Here is a 20,803-nt window from a genome sequence, read left to right as displayed (position 1 = left end):
GGTTAATGAATAACTTGTACTCTCTGTTTCAGTTTATATATCGTTTTAGTTTTTTCATATAAATTAAGAAAATAATTTAATTTACTATTTTACCTCTAATTAATACATTTTTATTTGATTATGTTAATTAACAGTTAAAAGAATAGATTAATTGAAAAAATTATCAAATAAATGTATTGATAACATAAAATGACACTCAAAATGGAATAAAATTTTAACTTAAAAACGACAACTAAACGGAGAGAATACATATTTATTTAAATAATATCAAAAATTGATTAGAAGAAGTAAATAGGAAAAAAAAACGAAAAAAGGAGACACCTTACATTTCGTGCCAATCAGAAACGTGTTACAAATTCAGTGTGGAGGGGGGGGGGGGATGGGTGATGAAATGACGTTTTTTATCCTATTACTTCTCAGTTTACAAATGAAAGATAAGCTGTTTCCAGTATTGTTAAACGTCAATTTTAACATAATTTATGAAGAAGCAAGCCCATAAATATTCCTCCTCTTACCTGTGATTTCAATATTATCAAAATAAATATCAATTAGTAAAATAAAAGATAGAAATAATGAACACTAATCCTTGACGCAATCATGCATGGTTTTTAGTGAATGATTGACTATTCCCGAATTTGTAAGTGCATGTCAATGTAGACATATCTATGAGGAAACCAATCCCATATAAACTCATCTTATGCGTGGAAGCAATATTAATTGATAACCAATTAGTAATCTCTAATCAAAGTATATAATAACTGGCACTAATCATTCATATTACATAACGATGTTCTTTTCAATTTTAAAGAAAAACGACTGTTGACAACAACATAAAAATGCTTGATGACGTATTAAAAATGTTATCATATTAAAGTTCTGAAAATAAGTTTCTTTTGAGAAAAAGTTCTGAAAATAGTTGTGAGATTATTTATTTCTAAACTTTTTCAAAATAGTAGCCTAAACTTAGCAAAAGTAAAATTTAAGCGACTAAGCCCTTTCAAATATTGTTAAAGAAGCCCTTTCTATCCTATAAGTCGAACGCATGTGCTCGTCATGTGTATATGTTATATGGAACTTGTTCTTTGTTTACGGAACTTATTTATCTATCCTGAACGAAGCCGAACGCATGTGCTCGCTGTGTGTATGCATGTATGTTTTACGGTACCTATATCAACAAATTCATTTAATGTATCATGTATCATAAATAGATCGACCATTGACAACTTCAGAATGATTTTCTACATTTTTTAAAAAGTTGTCTTTAACTTGAAAACAAATTGTTTGACTACAGATACAACGAATCGTCGATCAATAGCAGTGTTTTGTATATTCATGTTTTACTGAAAATTCTAAACATAAAACTAGTACGATCATTGTTTTTTTTGTTTTGAATGATATTATATGAATAGCTAGTGTTTTCCTTATTGATGCGCTGCCTTTTAATTTCACTAATTACCATTATTTTAACATAATTAATGATTTAATTCATTTTATAATAGCTTTATAGTTTTAACAGAAATAATTATATTGGTGATAGAAAATGGAAATATATATTTCCAACCCTCTTTTGTTTATTATAAACTGAGCCCTATTTTAACCCAACCCTATTTTAACCATATTATAATCAAGGGTTAGAGCTGGTACCAGGGTTAACTCATTTAATTAAAAAAAATATTTCATTTATTTTTGTTTTTAAATTTTAAAGATAAACCTATAAAAATTAAGATATGATATTATTTTTTCCTCCGATTTGTTGAGCATCAAAATCAAAAGTTTTCTTCCCAAAATCGCAAAATCGAGTTTTTGCTCCACAACTAAGAATAAAGTTTTCTGTCAAAAAACAAAAATTGTGTTTTTTTCCGCCAAAACTTAATTTGAGTTTTTACACCAAAACCACAAAATCAAGTTTTCCCGCCAAAACCGCAAAATCGAGTTTTCCCGCAAAAACCGCAAACCGCAAAATCGAGTTTTCCCGCAAAATCGAGTTTTCCCGCAAAAACCGCAAAATCGAGTTTTCCTGTCAAAACCGGCAAATCGAGTTTTCCCGCCAAAACTGTAAAATCGCGTTTTCCCGCCGAAACAGCAAAATCAAGTTTTCCGCCGAAACCGGCAAATCGGGTTTTCCCGCCGAAACCGCAAAATCGAGTTTTTCCCTCAAAACCGCAAAATCGAATTTTCCCGCCAAAACCGCAAAATCGAGTTTTCCCGCCAAAACCGCAAAAACGAGTTTTCCCGCCAAAACCGGCAAATCGAGTTTTCCCGCCAAAACTACAAAATCGCGTTTTCCCGCCGAAACAGCAAAAACGAATTTTCCGCCGAAACCGGCAAATCGGGTTTTCCCGCCGAAACCGCAAAATCGAGTTTTTCCGCCGAAACCGCAAAATCGAGTTTTTCCGCCAAAACTAAAACCCCAATATCGAGTTTTCCCTCCAAAACCGGCAAATCGAGTTTTCCTGCCAAAACCGTGAAATTGAGTTTTACGGGTTTTCCAGAAAAACTTAATTTTACGTTTTCACGGGAAAACTCGATTTTGAAGTTTCGACGAAAAACTCGATTTTGCGTTTTTGGAGGGAAAACTCGATTTTGTTGTTTTAGTTGAAAACACGATTTTGCGGTTTCGACGGAAAATTTCGTTGTTTAGTTTTTGGCGCTCGACTTTTTTTTGGGTGAAAAACATTATTAAATATTGTATAATAATGGTGTGAATCAAAATAAAAAGGTTAGAATTTAAACTCTGGTCCTATTAGGGCCAACCCTGTTTAAACCATGTTTAAAAATTGAAGGTTAGAGTTACAAATGAGTTTGAAGGGTTAGGGCTAACCCTGTTAGGTTGAGACCATATTAACATCCCTAGGTATATGGCATGAATCGCATATATCATTCCATGACATGCAATTTTTAAGAAGTAACAAAATGTTCAGGTCAAACAGGTCAACAATTCTTTTTTTTTTTTTTGTAAAATGTTAAATTATTTTACTAAGGTTTTCAATCTGTTACAGACGCACGCGAAGATATTAATAGCAGATTAATATGATATAATGTTTTTGAATTTTTGATGATTAGGTCATGGAATACATAAAAGTTAATATGATATGATGTTTTCGAAATTTTTATGATTAGGTCATGGAATACAAAAAAAAACTAATAATATCTGTTTGGTTTATAAGAACTATCTTGTTCTTCTTCTTTTTTTAAACATGGATATGCCATTTCTAATGGTAAAGTTTTCTCCTCTAAGAATAGTAGAGGTGTGGATCTCAACTGCTGCCCAAAAGAAATTTAACAATCGATTCTTGTTTCTGATCCAAAAAATTTATGGATTTCGTCTTTGAGATTCTTACAGATCTTCTTTTTTTGCCATTAACACTAACAAAACAGTGAAGATACTTGTGATTTCAATTCGTTTTGAACCTTTTGGTAAATAATGTAAATGAAATTAGGTATTTGAAAGGTTTGAGTTCAGATCTAGGTAGTTAAATTTTGGATATGTTGATCGGTTATGGATAATATTAAAACGCAGATTTTAAAATAATATTAAATTTAGTTATACATGTATAACTATAATTTGATGAAATACTAGATCAAATTTTTAGTTCTTTCATTATATATCTATTTTTATTTTTGTAACTGATAACATTGTGCATTCTACTTTCATTTATATAGTTTTCCCAAAAAAACATGACATCATTTTCATGCTAATAATGACTATTAAAAAAAAATATAATGATCAAAAGTGATAGGTTTAAATGTTTGCTTTTCTTAATGAATTTATGAAAATACTAATGTGTATTTTTTTTTTGTTTCTCCATTATAGTGCTGATGTTATTTTATTGGCCACAAAACTACTTTTGTGGCATATTTATAGTTTGATATATATATAAAAGATTTGAAGTTGCAATCAAAATGGAAAATTAAGATCCAAATGTTTCTCCGACCTTTTTTGTTTGAACAAACCTAAATAAACTCCAAAACATCTACTATTCACCAAACTAAAAATGTTGATACCAAATTTGCATTAGCTTATGAATGTAGTAAACAGAGTAAATTAATTATCACTGAAACAGTCAACTTGGCTGTAACAGTTTTATTTTCAGGCAAACAATGATTTAGTTATTTTTAAATTCAGACTTAAAAAACGATTTTGCTCGGCATATTGAATAATTTGAATGTCGTTATGGAGATAAATACCACATTTAGGGTCCTAGTTGGCCATCCTAGTTTCAATGCTTATGTAGGTAAATAGAACTAGGCTCTCAAATCTCAATAATGTCACATAAAGTTATAACACAACAAGGCCTAGTAATTTTCTGGGGTGTTTTAACTCTTTCAACGAACTAAAATCTCAGCCAGATCTCCATCCTCTCCCTTGACACTTAAAAAGAACCCACCGGTTAATTCTCTCTCTCTCACTCCACAAACAGAGCAACATCTTGTTTTCAGGATTGCTTGAAAATTGGAGAAATCTTCAAGGTTATAAACCAAGAAGAGAGAGGAGGTAACAATAAGGATTTGAGAGAGGAAGAAGAAGAATGACTACTTTATCAGCTTGGCCATGGGAAAACTATGGCAATCTAAAGGTTTGGTTTTTCTTAAAGGAACAAAACGTTGCTCTAAGTTTTTTCAAACGTTCGGTTTATCTTCTGAATCTCATTGGCTTGTGTGTGTGTGTGTTTCTCTATCTGTGAAGTATCTTCTATACGCTCCGTTAGCTGCACAAGTAATGTATTCGTTAGCATACGAAGAAGATTACTGGAGGGCTTTTTGGTGTCTCAATATCCTCATTATCTGTGGACTCAAAGGACTCGTTCATGTCCTTTGGAGCACGTACAACAACATGCTTTTCTTGACTCGCACGCTAAGGATTAACCCTAAAGGTGTTGACTTCAAACAGATTGATCACGAATGGAACTGGTAAAATTAAAACCTTTTTAACCACTTTTCCATTTGTTTCTCTGTTCTTGGTATAGTTTTGATCTGTGAGTTTTATTTTAGGGACAATTACATACTTCTTCAAGCAATACTAGCTAGCATGATCTGTTACATGTCTACACCATCGATGATGATTATCAGTACTATTCCTCTGTGGAACACGAAAGGACTCATCGTATTGCTTGTGCTACACGTTACCTTCTCGGAGCCTTTATACTACTTTCTTCATAGATCTGTTCATCGTAACAACTACCTCTTCACCAATTACCACTCTTTCCACCACTCATCTCCTGTTCCAAATCCCATGACTGGTAAAATTTTCACTAATAGACTTTCTTCTTGTTCGATGTGAGTAACAATCTTTGATACGTTGGGTGCAGCTAATAATGCGACGTTGTTGGAAAGCCTTCTCCTCTGTGTGGTAGCTGGAGTTCCTTTGATTGGATCTTTCTTGTTAGGTGTTGGATCAATAAGCTTGATCTACGGATACGCTATCACGTTTGACTTCCTAAGATGTTTAGGACATTGTAACGTTGAGATCTTCTCTCACAAGCTGTTCGAGACTCTTCCAATCCTACGATATCTCATCTACACTCCAACGTATGTTGTTAACGACTTAACGTTTATCTCACCCTTTCTTCAAAATATTCACATGGAATTTATTCATTTGAGTTAGATACACACATGAACCTACGTGACTTAATTGGTAATATTTTTACTTTTAAGATGTGTATAGGAAGTAACTGGTGGCTTCACGTTTGTAGTTGCATCTATTATAATTTTACTTGTGAAAATTATAATGTTATTGATGGGATCATGCAGGTACCATAGTCTGCATCATCAAGACATGGAGACCAACTTTTGTCTGTTCATGCCTATCTTTGATGTTTTAGGCAGCACACTAAACCCAAACTCGTGGGAACTCCAGAAAATGATTCGTTTAGCTGCAGGTAATATTATAGCGTAACTACTCCATGAGGTTGCATATATAACCCAAACCTTTAACACACAAAGCTATTACAATACAAGACTAGTTGAATAAACTTTAGTTTTCGCTATAAGTTAAGCAGGAAGACCAAATAGTTTTAAGCCAATTTATGACTAGACATTAATTAATAAATAAGTTAGGCAGGAAGACCAAAGTAGGTTTTATAGATCATTACCAGTTTTATAATTTCTTTAGTGGCGTATAAACTCTTATAGTTTCTTACCAGTTTAGTATTGATATTTTCACTTAATTTAGTTAATGATTTAACATTACTAAAAAGAACCAATGAAAAAGTGCAAGCTGTCTATGTAGTTTCTCACAAACGAAAGACCTCTCTTCCTTGCGATCGATTCTCAAGCATGATTACTGAGAGTTCTTAGGGTGAGAATCTTAGCGAAATATAAGAACCCGTCTCTTATATTCTTTCTTAAGAACATCACCTTAAATTACTACACCAGAGACTATGGGGGGAGATACCTGCAATGCAGGTGCTATCTAGAGTCAAACCTTAGAGCCGACGCATAGAAAGACATTATTACCCTTTCTTCGACCTCAAAATTTCAGTTTTTTAAAACTAAATTGATCTCCGTGTACACAGGGGAACCGAGGAGAGTGCCAGAGTTTGTGTTCCTGGCTCATGGAGTAGACGTTATGTCAGCGATGCATGCGCCATTCCTGTTTAGATCGTTTGCTTCAATGCCATACACGACGAGGTTCTTCTTGCTGCCGATGTGGCCAGGGACGTTCATGTTAATGTTGGTCGTGTGGCTTTGGTCAAAGGCATTTCTTTGCAGCTTTTATACCCTCAGGAACCATCTTTGCCAGACTTGGCTCGTTCCAAGACTTGGCTTCCAAGTAACGCTTCTCTCTGTTTTCTTTCATTCTTGCCCTTTAAAGACAGAGAGAACAGAGTGTTTCATAGTCTTTTTTCTTCTTTTTCTGGCAGTACTTCTTACCGTTTGCTAAACAAGGCATTAATAATCTTATCGAAGATGCGATTCTGAGAGCTGATAAGCTTGGTGTTAAAGTTATAAGCTTGGCTGCACTCAACAAGGTTGTGTCAGAAACAAATCTCAATAAGTCTAAAACTTTTGAGTGAGTGAAGTTACTAAAAGGGTTTAGTTTTGTGCAGAACGAAGCTTTAAATGGTGGTGGAACGTTGTTTGTTAACAAGCACCCTGACCTTAGAGTTCGTGTGGTCCACGGCAACACTTTAACCGCAGCAGTGATTCTCAATGAAGTTCCAAAAGATGTGAAAGAGGTGTTCTTGACAGGTGCCACTTCTAAGCTAGGACGAGCCATCGCTCTTTACCTCTGTCGTCGGGGAGTGAGAGTTCTCGTAAGTTTTCTTACTAATCCTTAACCGAACTATTGTCCCAAAGTCTAACAGATGTTAGACGATTGACAGATGTTGACGTTATCGACGGAGAGGTTCCAAAAGATTCAGAAAGAAGCTCCTGCTGAGTTCCAGAACTACCTCGTACAAGTGACCAAGTACAACGCTGCTCAGCACTGCAAGGTACTGTATCAATTTCTAACTGGTTTATTTTTGTTGATTCTTGAATGACTTAAATCTCGGTACACCAGTAAAAGACATTTGTGGGCATGAATTTTAGTAGAGAAAGAAGTTTTCTTATTAAAAAAAGAAATATCAAATGTTAAGACTATGTAAATATGTGTCTAACGTTTTGCAAAAGTATTCATTTACATAATCAATTTATAAACTTTTGAATGTGTATTTTGTCCTAAGTATTTTCTCTCCAAGTGTTCTTACTTTCTTCGTGTTTGATTCGCATTTGTTTCACAATCTACTTTTCTTAAATGTAAATGTTTGACATTGGGGACTCGGAGTTATATATATTTATATGCAGACTTGGATTGTTGGGAAATGGTTGACGCCGAGGGAGCAGAGCTGGGCTCCTGAAGGAACGCATTTCCACCAGTTTGTGGTGCCACCAATCCTAAACTTTACAAGGAAATGTACGTATGGTGATCTAGCAGCAATGAGGCTCCCTAAAGATGTTCAAGGAGTCGGAACCTGCGAGGTATAAAGAACGGTTTGGTTAACGATCAAGTTCTTGTTTGCCCTTTGGCACAACGGACTAACTATGTGTTTGTGTGTTGGTACAGTACACGATGGAGAGAGGGGTGGTCCATGCGTGCCATGCTGGAGGATTGGTTCATATGCTGGAAGGTTGGGAACATCATGAAGTTGGAGCCATTGATGTTGACCGTATTGATATTGTGTGGGAAGCAGCCATGAGAAACGGCCTTAGCTCTGTTTCTTCACTCACTGAGTGAGTATGAGAGGCCCTCCTGATTGTTCTCTCTGATTCTTCGTAGATTGGCAATTATTTGTACAGATGAAGGATGCAAGCAGGGAAAAAAGTATTAGAATTTCACCTTAATTAAGTTATTGTTTCACCTTTGATTAAAGATACCAAATGAATGTTGTACTAAACAGAGTAAAATTAATTATCACTGCATATAGTCAGCATTTAATTGCTGTAAGAGTTTTAGTTTCAGGCCAAAATGATTTAACTTTTTTTTTTAGTTTCACAAAAAAAAAACAATTTTGCTCAATATATTGTTTTAAAATTATTTGAATATCGTTGTAAAGTTAAATAACACATTTTGGATCCTAGTTGGCAATTATAATTTTATGGGGTTTTAACTCTTAGCTTTCAAGTTCAACGAAATAAAATCTCAGCCAAAAATCTCCATCCCTTTCATTGACGACTCTAAAGAGTGAAAGGACGTGGTGCAATTGGCGTGAGTATAAAACAAAGGAGATGTTACTGTTGGTGGTTTAGTTGTATAGAATTATGCTGGTAGGAAAAAAACAATAAATAGTAGTTGCTCTAATAATTTTATAAATCTAAATAAGAGTGGTAAAAACATGTGCGTGATTGATACTATACAACAATTGTTGATAGCATCTTTTTTAGTGAATGAATTCTAGACATAGTATCGGGATGTAGGAAACAGACTCCATTAACGTGTTCTTTATTCTATGTACTTACATACTTGTACATGAACATACTTAAATAAGAACATATAGACTATCCACGAATCTGAACTTTCAAAGAGAACTCCACCACCACCGGTTTTCTCTCCCCATACAAAGCAACATATTTTTCTCAGGATTGCTTGAAAACTGGAGATCTTTAAGGTTATAAATCGAGATTTGAGAGAGAGAGAGAGGTAACCATAAGGATTTGAGAGAGAAGAAGAATGGTTACCCTATCAGCTTGGCCTTGGGGAAACTATGGCAATCTAAAGGTTTGTTTCTTTCTCTTAACAAGAACCAAAACTTTAAGAACAAGAACCAAACTTTAATCTGAGTCTTAAAGTGTTAGTTTCTCTTCCGAATCTTATATGGCTTTTGTATGTCTTCTCTATCTGTGAAGTATCTTCTGTACGCTCCATTAGCTGCACAAGTAGCGTATTCGTTAGCATACCAAGAAGATTACTCGAGGGCTTTTTGGTGTCTCAATATCCTCATCATCTGTGGACTCAAAGGCCTCGTACATGTCTTTTGGAGCGTATACAACAACATGCTCTGGGTGAGTCGTATGCTAAGGATTAACCCTAAAGGTGTTGACTTCAAACAGATTGATCACGAATGGCACTGGTAAAATCAAACCTTTTTATTACCACTTTTGGGTTCTTTTTCTCTGTTCTTGTTATAGTTTTGATCTGTAAGTTTTATTTCAGGGACAACTACATACTTCTGCAAGCAATACTAGCTACCATGATCTGTTACATGTCTCCTCCGTTGATGATGATTAACAGTACTATCCCTCTGGCCATCCCTCTGTGGAACACAAAAGGACTCATCGTGTTGCTTGTGCTACACGTGACCTTCTCAGAGCCTTTATACTACTTTCTTCATAGATCTGTTCATCGTAACAACTACCTCTTCACGCATTACCACTCTTTCCACCACTCGTCTCCTGTTCCAAATCCCATGACTGGTAAAAAAAAATTCTAGGAGATTTCGGAGATTACGAGATCGTTAACTCAAAACCAAATATAGGTTAAAACTCTGATACCATGTCAAAAGAAAAACTTTGTACAAACTTAGGTTTCTTAACGTGGTATCAGAACTCTATCCTATATTTTGTTTTGAGCTAACTATCTTGTAATCCCCAAAATCTTCTAATAATTTTCACAAATAATTCTTATTCTTGTTCGATGTGAGTAACAATCTTTGATACGTTGGATGCAGCTAATAATGCGACGTTATTGGAAAGCCTTCTCCTCTGTGTAGTAGCTGGAGCTCCTTTGATTGGGTCTTGCTTGCTAGGTGTTGGATCAATAAGCTTGATCTACGGATACGCTATCACGTTTGACTTCCTAAGATGTTTAGGACATTGTAACGTTGAGATCTTCTCTCACAAGCTGTTCGAGACTCTTCCAATCCTACGATATCTCATCTACACTCCAACGTATGTTGTTAACGTTTATCTTACACTTTCTGCAAAATATTCACATGGCATTTCTTTTTGTGTTACAATTTTTGGATTTGGTTAGATGTTGGCTCCACCCCCATATGTTTCCAATAAAAGCTCTCTAACGTTATTCATTGATTTTTTTTCAGAAAAAAAAAACGTTATTCATTGAATAAGGAACATAGGAACCTGACTTTCTTATATTTTACTTTAAGAAGAAAATTTGCCAAGATTGTATTTGCTGGCAGTGATGTGTGTAGAAAGTAACTGGTGTGTTTCACGTTTCTAGTTGCTTAAATAATGATTTTAATTATTTTGTGATGATTAAAATGTTATTGTTGGGATCATGCAGGTACCATAGTCTGCATCATCAAGACATGGAGACCAACTTTTGTCTCTTCATGCCTATCTTTGATGTTTTAGGCAACACACTAAACCCAAACTCGTGGGAACTCCAGAAGAAGAATCGTTTAGCTGCAGGTAATATAGTGTAACTACTCCACGAGGTTGCACATATATATCCCAAAGCTATTACAACTACAAGACTAGTTAAATAAACTTTTGTTTATGCTATAAGTTAGGCGGGAAGACCAAACTGTTTTAAGCCAATTTATGACGTGACATTAGTAGATTTAGGATTTGAATGGTGACGGAACTCACGGCAGTAACAAAAATCTTTACATATACCTACGGATTTATATGTTTTTGTTATTATTAGAACCGCACAACAGTTGTCCCGCATGTTACCATTCAAATATCTATATATACCTATGTATCTATATTTTTTATTATTATTAGAACCGGACCGCAGTTGTCCCGCTTGTTACTATTTGGACTCTTAGAGTGTGTACTTGTGCAGCCAAAATTACAGTTTTCTTAAAACTAGATTGATCTACGTGTACAGGGGAACGGAAGAGAGTGCCAGAGTTTGTGTTCTTGGCTCATGGGGTAGATGTGATGTCAGTGATGCACGCACCTTTCGTGTTTAGATCGTTTGGTTCAATTCCATACACCATGAGGTTCTTCTTGCTGCCGATGTGGCCAGTCACGTTCATGGTAATGTTAGGCATGTGGATTCGGTCAAAGACATTTCTTTTCACCTTCTATGCCCTCAGGAACCATCTTTGCCAGACTTGGGCCGTTCCAAGACTTGGCTTCCACGTAATGCCTTTCTCTTTTGTTTCTGTTCATTTCTGCCCTTGAAAACAGAGAAAACAGAGTGTTTTATTGTATTTTTTTTTCTTCTTGCAGTACTTCTTACCGTTTGCTAAACAAGGCATTAATAATCATATAGAGACGGCAATTCTGAGAGCTGATAAGCTTGGTGTTAAAGTTATAAGCTTGGCTGCTCTAAACAAGGTTTGTGTCAGAGCAAAATCTCAAAAAGGCTGAAACTTTTTAAGTTTTTGAGTCAAGTTACTAAAAGGGTTAGTTTTATTTGTGCAGAACGAAGCTTTAAATGGAGGTGGAACGTTGTTTGTCAACAAGCACCCTGACCTTAAAGTTCGTGTGGTCCACGGCAACACTTTAACCGCAGCAGTGATTCTCAATGAAATTCCGAAAGATGTGAAAGAGGTGTTCTTGACAGGAGCCACTTCTAAGTTAGGACGAGCCATCGCTCTTTACCTCTGTCGTCGGGGAGTGAGAGTTCTCGTAAGTTTTCTTATTAAATATTAATCCTTAACGAACTATTGTCTCAAAGATACGGTTTGCTATATAGAGTCCCAAAGTCTGACAGATTATGGAACAACTTACAGATGTTGACATTATCGGTGGAGAGATTCCAAAAGATTCAGAAAGAAGCTCCCTCTAAGTTCCAGAAGTACCTCGTACAAGTGACCAAATACAACTCTGCCCAGCACTGCAAGGTACTGTATTGATTCTTAACCTGTTTTCACTTCTTGCGTAAATATATTGATTTTGAGTGTTAATGAATGAATGAAATTTCACATTTGATAGTTAGAAAAATAATTAACTAATATCTAAAAAGTATGGACCAATCCACTTATTGCCGATTAGTTTAAAGTTGGAAGCCCGTAATTTAACATTTGGGGGTCTGTATTATATATATGCAGACTTGGATCGTTGGGAAATGGTTAACGCCGAGGGAGCAGAGCTGGGCTCCTGCAGGAACGCATTTCCACCAGTTTGTGGTGCCACCAATCCTAAAGTTTAGAAGGAACTGTACTTACGACGAACTAGCAGCAATGAGGCTTCCAAAAGACGTTCAAGGACTCGGAACCTGCGAGGTATAAAGAACAGTTTGGTTAACAGTCGAGTTCTTGTTTGTTTCTTTAACTCTTTCGTACACCGGACTAAAACTCTGCGTGCGTGTGTGTGTGTTGTGGCAGTACACGATGGACAGAGGGGTGGTCCATGCGTGCCATGCTGGAGGATTGGTTCATATGCTGGAGGGTTGGGAGCATCATGAGGTTGGAGCCGTTGACGTTGACCGTATTGATATCGTGTGGGAAGCAGCCATGAGACACGGTCTTAGCTCTGTATCTTCACTCACAGATTGAGTGGGAGAGACCCTTTTGGTATTGTCTTTGATTCTTCCAAGATTGGCCATTCTTTGTACAGGTGAAAGATACAAGCAGGGAAACAAGTAGAATTTCACCTTATGTTATTGATTCACCTTTTAAAAAAATGTATTTTCTATTGTCCACTGAATTAGATGTTTTACCATTTTCACACACTTCAAAAGAAATTTGTCATACCAAAAATAATTTTCTTAATATCATAATTTTCAAAGAACTAACTGATTATAGATAGTAACAGTTTTAATTTAATAGGATAAAATGGATTCAGAAAAATTGTAATCTTTGAAAACATACAGCTTCTACTTTTGTGAAACAAATTAAAATTTCAAAAATATCCACTTATAAAATTTTCTTCAATATTTACTGGGGGTGATTGGTTAGCCTGTAACTGTATAAATTTTACTGTAGAATTTGGGCTGTATGAATTTTTGATTTAGATTTATGGGATGTAGCTTTAAAATTTCATATAGCTAAAAAAAATGAGGTTTTAGAAAATAAGGTTGTTACAGCTATTTTTTTATTTTTTTTGGTTGTAGGTTTAAAAACCAATATAAAACATGATTAGTGATTTTAAAGACTGTAGGTAAAAATTAAAGTTAAAGCCACTTCGTACAGCCCAACCAATCACCCCATTATATATATGTATCTAATTTCCAAGAAAAATTGTAGTTAGGACAATCAAAGAACAAAGTGTCTTCAAAGTTACTGTCCTCAGTTACATTTGATTTGATTAGTCATGGAGGATTTAACATTATCAGTTGAGAGTTAAAGAAGGGAATATCACAGGAACATAATACCTAAAAGGTACCTTTCTGCTCGCGTTTTGAGACCAAAAACATTGGTCCAACGTTGAAGAGCAAACCAAACCAGATACTTTACTCGGTACATCGAGTTCGATAGGTCCCTCATTGGTCAATAAAGCAGTGCCAAAGAATATCTATCTTCTGATCCAGAACAGCCTAATGCTTCTTTGTGCAGCTACAAGAGCAGTGCATGCTGGCTTGTGGTCATGTCTACCACTAAAAATGTTTGAGAGGCACCACTCTTGATTTAAGATAATTATTCTAGGGATGAAAGAACCATACATGTTGATCAACTTTAGTTACTTCTTTTACCATCCATGTCTCTTTAGATTAGGCAGAGATGTAAGATTTTCTCTCTCTCACAATGCTAATGTAGTTCCATACAAATACTAGAGATTTACTCTTGGAAGGTTAAATATCTTAGAATATGAAACTAGAACCACGCTGCAATCAGGGGCGAAACCAGGCTATACATTATGGAGGCATGTGCACCCGTAATTATTATATATAGTTTTAATTTAGCTAAAGAAAACAAATAGAATCTGTTGGATCAAATGGAAAAGTGAGGTTGTGCACCCACATTAATCTGGGTTCGATTCCTTCTTCTTTTCATTTTATGTTTTATTAATGATAGTGCACCCACTAGATAAATTGTCTAGCTTCACCCCTGGCTGCAATGTAGCTTCTAAAGCCAGAAGTGAATCATGGCCTATCCAAGAAACAAAACAAAATGTGTATAAGTTTTGAATATCACTTCAAGAATCTCTTATCAAGTAGAAAGAACAGTGATTATTACCTCTTGAATTGAGTTAATGGCTCGATCCTCCTCACAATGAGAAACAAGTCGAGTTTGATGCAGTTCTGATCTTAAACTTCTCATCTCTGACTGCATTTCATTAATCTGCTCTCTAATCTCCTTTAGCAAACTCATATGCTCTGCCTCAATGCTCGTATCTTTTGGCGGCTTACTCACATTTCTTTTGTAATCACTACTCACCATCTTGCCTCCAACCTGTGATTATTTCTACTTATTATTAACACAAACCATTTTTCTAGCAAATATGATAATGATGAGGACCGGTCCTGAACACAGGCTGTTGAAGCATTGTCTTATGCCTCCAAAAAATTTCAAAAAAAAATTATGTATATAAACCTTCAAATTTGTTTTAAATTTTTTTTATCCAAACTGTTAATAAATTGTCTATAGTCCCAAAAGTTTCAAAAGCGGTGACTTACATTTCTTTCTTCCGAGATGATTGTAAGGCTCTCCTTGGTCCTTGGAACCTCGTCTGAAGCAGTGAACCTTTCAGGGTTTTTGATCATCTCCATAATCGAACTGACATCACTCTTGGCTGACTCTAGGATAGTATTACTCACCTGCGAAACCAATGCATGTGAAATAGACTCACGCCTAAGCAAATGCCATTTAGATCCCTTGGCAACATCTCTCGACTCCGAAACCTCTCTCACATGATCGTCTATTCTTCTGATCTCTTCCCAACACGCGTTCAAGTCTTGACGAGGAGATAAAGAACTACTCTCAACACCTTTCTTCTCCTCGGCCTGTACATCAGCGCAGCCGAGGCTGAGTAGTTTGCATCTGTAAGCCTGAACCTGAAACTCAAGAGACGCCATCTCCATTTCCTTGCGGTAAATCAGATCTTCGAAGAGCGTCAGAGAAGTCTCAGCGTGGCACATCTTCTCCTCGGACATTCTCTTGTACTGACTAGTCTCCATCTCCAACGCTGCTTTCTCTCCCTGGAGGCGTAGAATCATTGACAAGGCCTCTGAAGCTGCTGTTGAAGAGGCTTCCCGTTCAGCGTCGAGCTCATGAGTGATCTTCTGAAGAAGCTCCTGCTGCGCTCGCATGGTTTCTTTGTTGACTCCCACACCTAGACTCATCGTTCTCTCCACCATCCTCTCTCTTATCCCAAATCTTCGATTCAAAACTTGCGGTGTTTTTGATTTATGGTCAACGTGAGAGTGTCAACCTATGAGATAAGAAAGCGGGAAAGAAGAGATGAGATCTAAAGCCGACCAAGTATTGTCCAAAGTCCACCCAGGAGTGGGACATGCTAACGTGCAGACATGCTCTTTGTATTTTTTTTAAACAATTGGCCAATAGTTTGTGAATTGACTTGATTGATATTGGATTAATTAACTGATTGATAGGGCTCAAACAGAAGACAAAGTTATTCAAAGAGAGGCATAGAAGCCACTTTACAAAAATTTAACTGGATTATTGGCGGGTTGAGCCAGCCCGTGCAATGGTGCAACGCATGGGCGACTCGTAGAAGCCCAGATAGCAAGCTATATTAATGGGCCTCCTCCCTTAAAAAATAGAGTTAATATCGTGTGACCCAATGGGCCACATATCAGATATTAAACTGATAAGAACAGATACTACACTTGATCTTAGCCAAAAGGCCGAGAAAGGTATGATTTGATATGACGCATTGCATCTTTATTTATACTACTCCGCTCTTCTCCAAACCAGCTAAACTTGCCGATGTGGGACAATAAAAACAAACACAACTGAGATATAATGTTTCGATTTTGTCACAAAGCCGACATATAGAGAGCTTCCTAAACTTACCAAGCTGAGTGTCTTCTCTAAACACATGAACACAAGAAAGCTTCCTTCTTTAAACACATAAACACAACTGAGACGAAAAAGTTTGGGATTGTCACAACGCAGATACATTGAGAAACTCATAGAAGAGCTTCTGAAATTTACTAAGCTGAGTCTTCTTTAAGCACATGAACACAATAAAGCTTCCTTCTTCGTCTAAGCTCATACCCACAAAACCTTTCCCTTCATTCAAATGTGAAGTTCTCTTGAAGAAAGGCCTTCCCCATCCAAAATCCAATTCATAAACTGTCTGTTTGAGTAAACCAACGATGCAGAAGTTTGCTGCACAGCTGAAGATCGGATTGCCTTCACCAGGAACCAGCTGATCAAGATCAGGATGTGTCTCTAAGGAGTCAATCGCTGATCTCAAGTACTCGTTGTCCATTTTCTTTATCTCTTCATGAACTCTCTTCACTGTTGCGCTGAAAGGCTCTCTGAGAAACTCACCCAGCAGGGATATGGGACGAGCGTGGAAGAGAGTGTTCCCAATGTATCCTTGGGGAAGCTTCGGTTGTAGTCTTGACCTCCCATCAATTATTATATGCAACCTCGTCAAGTGCTCTTCTCCTAAATCTGTAAAGTGAAAATGCTAGGCAAGTGTTAGTAAGAGGTTTTAGCTTCCAAATAAGGTTCAAGTTCATTACCTTCATTTGCAAAGCAAGCACAACGCCAGATATGAGCCACCAGAAGCTCATAAGTACTACCAGCAACCTCTGCCTTGGCTCTAAGAGCTTTCACTTGGAGACGTGTGAGCTTGAGGCTGGCAACTCCAGAATCAGAGTCAGGATTTGATCTGTAAGCCAGGGATTCCACGGGAGGGTTGTGGAGCGGAGGCGGTTTGTATTCAGTGTGTGGAAACACAGGGGAAGGAGGGTCTCGTGCACAGAGAACTGTGCGGTCGAAGAACGGAGATACCTTAACTTGAAGTCCCCGAGCAGTTCTGGACCATGCTTCCATGAAACATACAAGAGAGCCAGCGTCTCCGAAAGTATGGTGTATTGAGTTTCCAATACAGATGGCTCCACATTTGAAGTATGTAACCTATCAGTAACCTATCTGTTAAATAATCTTTCATAAAAGTCTATGTGCATGTAATGTCTATAGAAAGAGATGGGGTAAAAGCTTACCTGTAAGAGAATAAGAGGTACAGAGGAGATGTCTCCTGAGTAGTCAAGAGTAGGCATAAGTTGAGAGAGATCCAAATTTTGATTGAGTAAGCCAATGTCTTGTAGAGTAGAATCAGTCTCAGCCTCTACAAGCAATACTCCTTCTCCATTGCATAGAACCTCCAGCCTCCCATTCTTATCTACCACATATACAGAAGAAAGAAACATAAGAAAATGATAAGAGAGGTTGTTTAATCAGGGCTTTATTAGAATTTTCGAAGTCTTACCCTTTTGTAACCTCCCAGCGGCAGGATAGAAGAGGACAAGAACCTTTCTCAGAGCATCGATGAGGGATTCAGTGTTGGGGAGACTTGAGGAGGAGGAAGAAGGGTTGTAAAAGTAGAGGATGCCCATGTGAAACCTCACTTGTATCAGGTCTAAATTGGAAAGCCATAGACCGTGTCTGGGTGTTTCCTCAGCTGGCTTCACGATCGTAGCTTGCTTCACATGAATCTTCATCTGATCCACGATCCTCTAAGGCTCCTGCTTCATAAGAAATCTAGGACGAGGCTAAGAATACGCCTGAGCTGATTGATACAGGGAAAGTGGAAGAGATTGAAGAATGAGAAAAGTCTAAGAAGGAGCTTTACCACTTTTGTCACCACCTCAACTTTGGAAAGACAGAAAAATAGAAAAGAAGTTTGTGGAGTAGACGCTACACAGCACATGTCGGAAACGGGTCCCACTTAGAAGTGAACCTTTATTAGATAAATGGAATTGTATGTTTTGGATACAGCTTCAAGTTACAATAACCGCAAAACAATTAAATAAAAACAAAGTTGATCGTCTTTGGTGAGCAAAGAGAATGGTTTGCCTCAGTATGGAACAAGCACACGAACAGAAGGTGGACCAGGACTCATGTCTTCCAGCAACAGATCCAGTAGGGCCTTGGCTAGGACCTTCTTAGGCTGAGTCAAGATAAACAACAAACACATCTTCAATTAGCCATTCATAAACCATCAAGAACGTCAGAAATTGATAAGTGAAGCTTCTAAATCTTACCATCAGCAATAACTTCTTCATCCCATTGAATCACAGGTTTGACGAGAACTCCGCTTCCAAGAAGCATCATCTCATCACCTTTCTTTTCATCTTCGACTGTCATATCCATAACTCTCACACTTATGAGCATCCCCTTGCTTACAAGCTGTTCAGCGAGTGTAATCGTTCTCTTCGCAGTACACCCATTCAAAACATTATCAAACCGCGGCATCACAAGCTCCTTACCACCGTTAACAACAAACGCCACGTTCATGTTTGGACCTTCTGCTATAATAAACCCATCGTTATCCACCCAAATACCCGCATATGCTCATTTTGCCTCTGCCTCCATTTGTGTGAGCGCAATCTGATCTTCGTAGTATAAGACCATCTAATCATTGACCCTTATATGTGATCTACTATAAAGATCAATAAAACTTGAGATTTGGCGGCATGAACCAAGCTGAGTTTTCTTTAAACACATGAACACCAGAAAGCTTCCTTCTTTAAACACATGAACACAACTGAGATGAAAAGTTCACAACGCAGATACATTGAGAAACTCATAGAAGAGCTTCCTGAACTTACTAAGCTGAGTCTTCTTTAAGCACATGAACACCAGAAAGCTTCCTTCTTCATCTAAGCTCATACCTACAAAACCTTTCCCTTCATTCAAATGTGAAGTTCTCTTGAAGAAAGGCTTACCCCATCCGAAATCCAACTCATAAGCAGTATCCTTGGGTAGACTGACGATGCAGAAGTTTGCTGCACAGCTGAAGATCGGATTCCCTTCACCAGGAACCAACTGATCAAGATCAGGATGTTTCTCTAGGCAGTCAATAGCTGATCTTAAGTACTTCTTGTCCATTTTCTTTATCTCTTCATGAACTCTCTTTACTGTTTTGCTGAAAGGCTCCCTAAGAAGATCACCCAGCAGGGATATGGGGCGAGCATGAAAGAGAGCGTTCCCAATGTATCCTTGTGGAAGTTTAGGTTCTTCTAGTCTTGACCTCCCATCAAGTATTATATGCAACCTCGTCAAGTGTTCTTCTCTTAAACCTGTTGGTGAAAAAAAGAAAGAAAGTGTAAAGTGAGAATGTTGGGCAAGTGTTAAGATAAGAGCTGAATCATTCATTCCTGGATTCTCATCAAGAGAAGGCTTTCCCAACAAGATCAAACTCGTTACCTTCATTTGCAAAGCAAGCACAACGCCATATATGCGCCACCAGAAGTTCATATGCACTGATCGACTTATGATCAGCAATCTCGGCCTTCGCTCTAAGAGCTCTTAGTTGGAGACGTGTGAGCTTGAGACTGACAACTCCAGAATCGAAGTCAGGATTTGATCTGTAAGCCAAGGATGTCACCGGAGTATTGTGAAAAGGAGGCGGTTGGTATTCAGTGTGTGGAAACAGAGGAGAGGGAGGGTCCTGTGCACGAAGAACTGTGCGGTCAAAGAAGGGAGTTGGTGTAACTGGAAGTCCCCGGGCAGTTCTAGACCATGCTTCCATGAAACATGTAAGAGAGCCACCGTCTCCGAATGAATGGTGTATCAAGGTTCCAATACAGATGGCTCCACATTTGAAATATGTAACCTTTGTAAAAAAAATAATGTAAGTAAGCTATCTGTTAAATTATTGTTCATAGAGTCCATGTGCGTGTAATGTAGATAGACTCAATATAAATCAACAGTTCATTGCGTCCATGTACAAAACAAAGCATTTTTAAAAGAAACAGATGTGGAAAAGCTTACTTGAAAGAGAAGAAGTGGTTGAGAGGAGATGTCTCCTGAGTAGGCAAGAGTAGGTACAAATTGAGAGAGATCCAAAGCTTGAGTGAGTAAGCCAACATCTTGAATAGTAGAATCAGTCTCAGCCTCTACAAGCAGTACTCCTTCTCCGTTGCATAGGACCTCTAACCTCCCATTCTTATCTACCAAATATACAGAAGAAAGAAACATAAGAAAATGATAAGAGAGGTGTAATCAGGGTTATGTAAGAAGTCTTACCCTTTTGTAGCCTCCCAGCAGCAGGGTAGAAGAGGACAAGAACCTTTCTCAGAGCATCGATGAGGGACTGAGTGTTGGGGAGACTTGAGGAGGAGGAACAAGGGTTGTAAAAGTAGAGGATGCCCATGTGAAACCTCACTTGTATCAGATCCAAATTGGAAAGCCACAGACTGTGTATAGGTGTTTCCTCAGCTGGCTTCACGATCGTAGCTTGCTTCACATGAATCTTCATCCTGCTTCACAAGAAAAAACAGGTACGCGACTTAAGAATACAACTCGATTAAGCCTGAGCTGATCGA

The 20,803-nt window shown here is 37.4% G+C and overlaps 6 protein-coding genes and 1 non-coding gene across 7 annotated transcripts; 2 read left to right on the top strand and 5 right to left on the bottom strand.

Moving 5' to 3' along the window:
* The first annotated feature begins 2,318 nt into the window (after positions 1–2,318).
* LOC106385198 (very-long-chain aldehyde decarbonylase CER3) lies at positions 2,319–8,250 on the top strand. The gene is made up of 11 exons (XM_048752247.1): positions 2,319–4,577; positions 4,688–4,911; positions 4,993–5,240; positions 5,310–5,529; positions 5,752–5,879; positions 6,516–6,772; positions 6,864–6,971; positions 7,050–7,256; positions 7,326–7,436; positions 7,789–7,962; positions 8,048–8,250. The coding sequence occupies exons 1-11, from the start codon at positions 4,530–4,532 to the stop codon at positions 8,216–8,218; spliced, it is 1,896 nt and encodes a 631-aa protein (XP_048608204.1). The 5' UTR covers positions 2,319–4,529; the 3' UTR covers positions 8,219–8,250.
* Positions 8,251–9,306: 1,056 nt separating this feature from the next.
* On the top strand, positions 9,307–13,888 carry LOC106385363 (very-long-chain aldehyde decarbonylase CER3-like). Its single transcript, XM_013825293.3, has 10 exons — positions 9,307–9,551; positions 9,635–9,894; positions 10,149–10,368; positions 10,724–10,851; positions 11,276–11,532; positions 11,623–11,730; positions 11,818–12,024; positions 12,129–12,239; positions 12,447–12,620; positions 12,723–13,888. The coding sequence occupies exons 1-10, from the start codon at positions 9,307–9,309 to the stop codon at positions 12,891–12,893; spliced, it is 1,881 nt and encodes a 626-aa protein (XP_013680747.2). The 3' UTR covers positions 12,894–13,888.
* Positions 13,889–14,113: 225 nt separating this feature from the next.
* LOC106387191 lies at positions 14,114–16,031 on the bottom strand. Its single transcript, XM_013827007.3, has 3 exons — positions 14,954–16,031; positions 14,514–14,729; positions 14,114–14,426 (listed from the first exon to the last, which is right to left on the bottom strand). Exons 1-3 carry the CDS (start codon positions 15,632–15,634, stop codon positions 14,403–14,405), a joined length of 921 nt encoding a protein of 306 aa, XP_013682461.2. The 5' UTR covers positions 15,635–16,031; the 3' UTR covers positions 14,114–14,402.
* On the bottom strand, positions 15,963–16,157 carry LOC125584729. Its single transcript, XR_007321638.1, has one exon. It is a non-coding gene; the product is annotated as a U2 spliceosomal RNA (small nuclear RNA).
* An 80-nt stretch (positions 16,158–16,237) lies between these two features.
* On the bottom strand, positions 16,238–18,139 carry LOC106387190 (shikimate O-hydroxycinnamoyltransferase-like). The gene is made up of 4 exons (XM_013827006.3): positions 17,743–18,139; positions 17,477–17,655; positions 16,994–17,390; positions 16,238–16,922 (listed from the first exon to the last, which is right to left on the bottom strand). The coding sequence occupies exons 1-4, from the start codon at positions 17,972–17,974 to the stop codon at positions 16,405–16,407; spliced, it is 1,326 nt and encodes a 441-aa protein (XP_013682460.1). The 5' UTR covers positions 17,975–18,139; the 3' UTR covers positions 16,238–16,404.
* Positions 18,140–18,182: 43 nt separating this feature from the next.
* LOC106387189 (shikimate O-hydroxycinnamoyltransferase-like) lies at positions 18,183–20,736 on the bottom strand. Its single transcript, XM_048752246.1, has 5 exons — positions 20,505–20,736; positions 20,250–20,428; positions 19,683–20,091; positions 18,518–19,555; positions 18,183–18,423 (listed from the first exon to the last, which is right to left on the bottom strand). Exons 1-4 carry the CDS (start codon positions 20,734–20,736, stop codon positions 19,035–19,037), a joined length of 1,341 nt encoding a protein of 446 aa, XP_048608203.1. The 3' UTR covers positions 18,183–18,423; positions 18,518–19,034.
* LOC106383601 (D-amino-acid transaminase, chloroplastic-like) lies at positions 18,331–18,770 on the bottom strand. Its single transcript, XM_013823682.2, has 2 exons — positions 18,531–18,770; positions 18,331–18,423 (listed from the first exon to the last, which is right to left on the bottom strand). Exons 1-2 carry the CDS (start codon positions 18,768–18,770, stop codon positions 18,331–18,333), a joined length of 333 nt encoding a protein of 110 aa, XP_013679136.2.
* Positions 20,737–20,803: the final 67 nt, after the last annotated feature.

The sequence above is a fragment of the Brassica napus genome, chromosome C3 (assembly GCF_020379485.1).
Source record: "Brassica napus cultivar Da-Ae chromosome C3, Da-Ae, whole genome shotgun sequence".
NCBI classification, from domain to species: domain Eukaryota; kingdom Viridiplantae; phylum Streptophyta; class Magnoliopsida; order Brassicales; family Brassicaceae; genus Brassica; species Brassica napus.
This window is presented reverse-complemented; position numbering and strand designations above follow the sequence as displayed.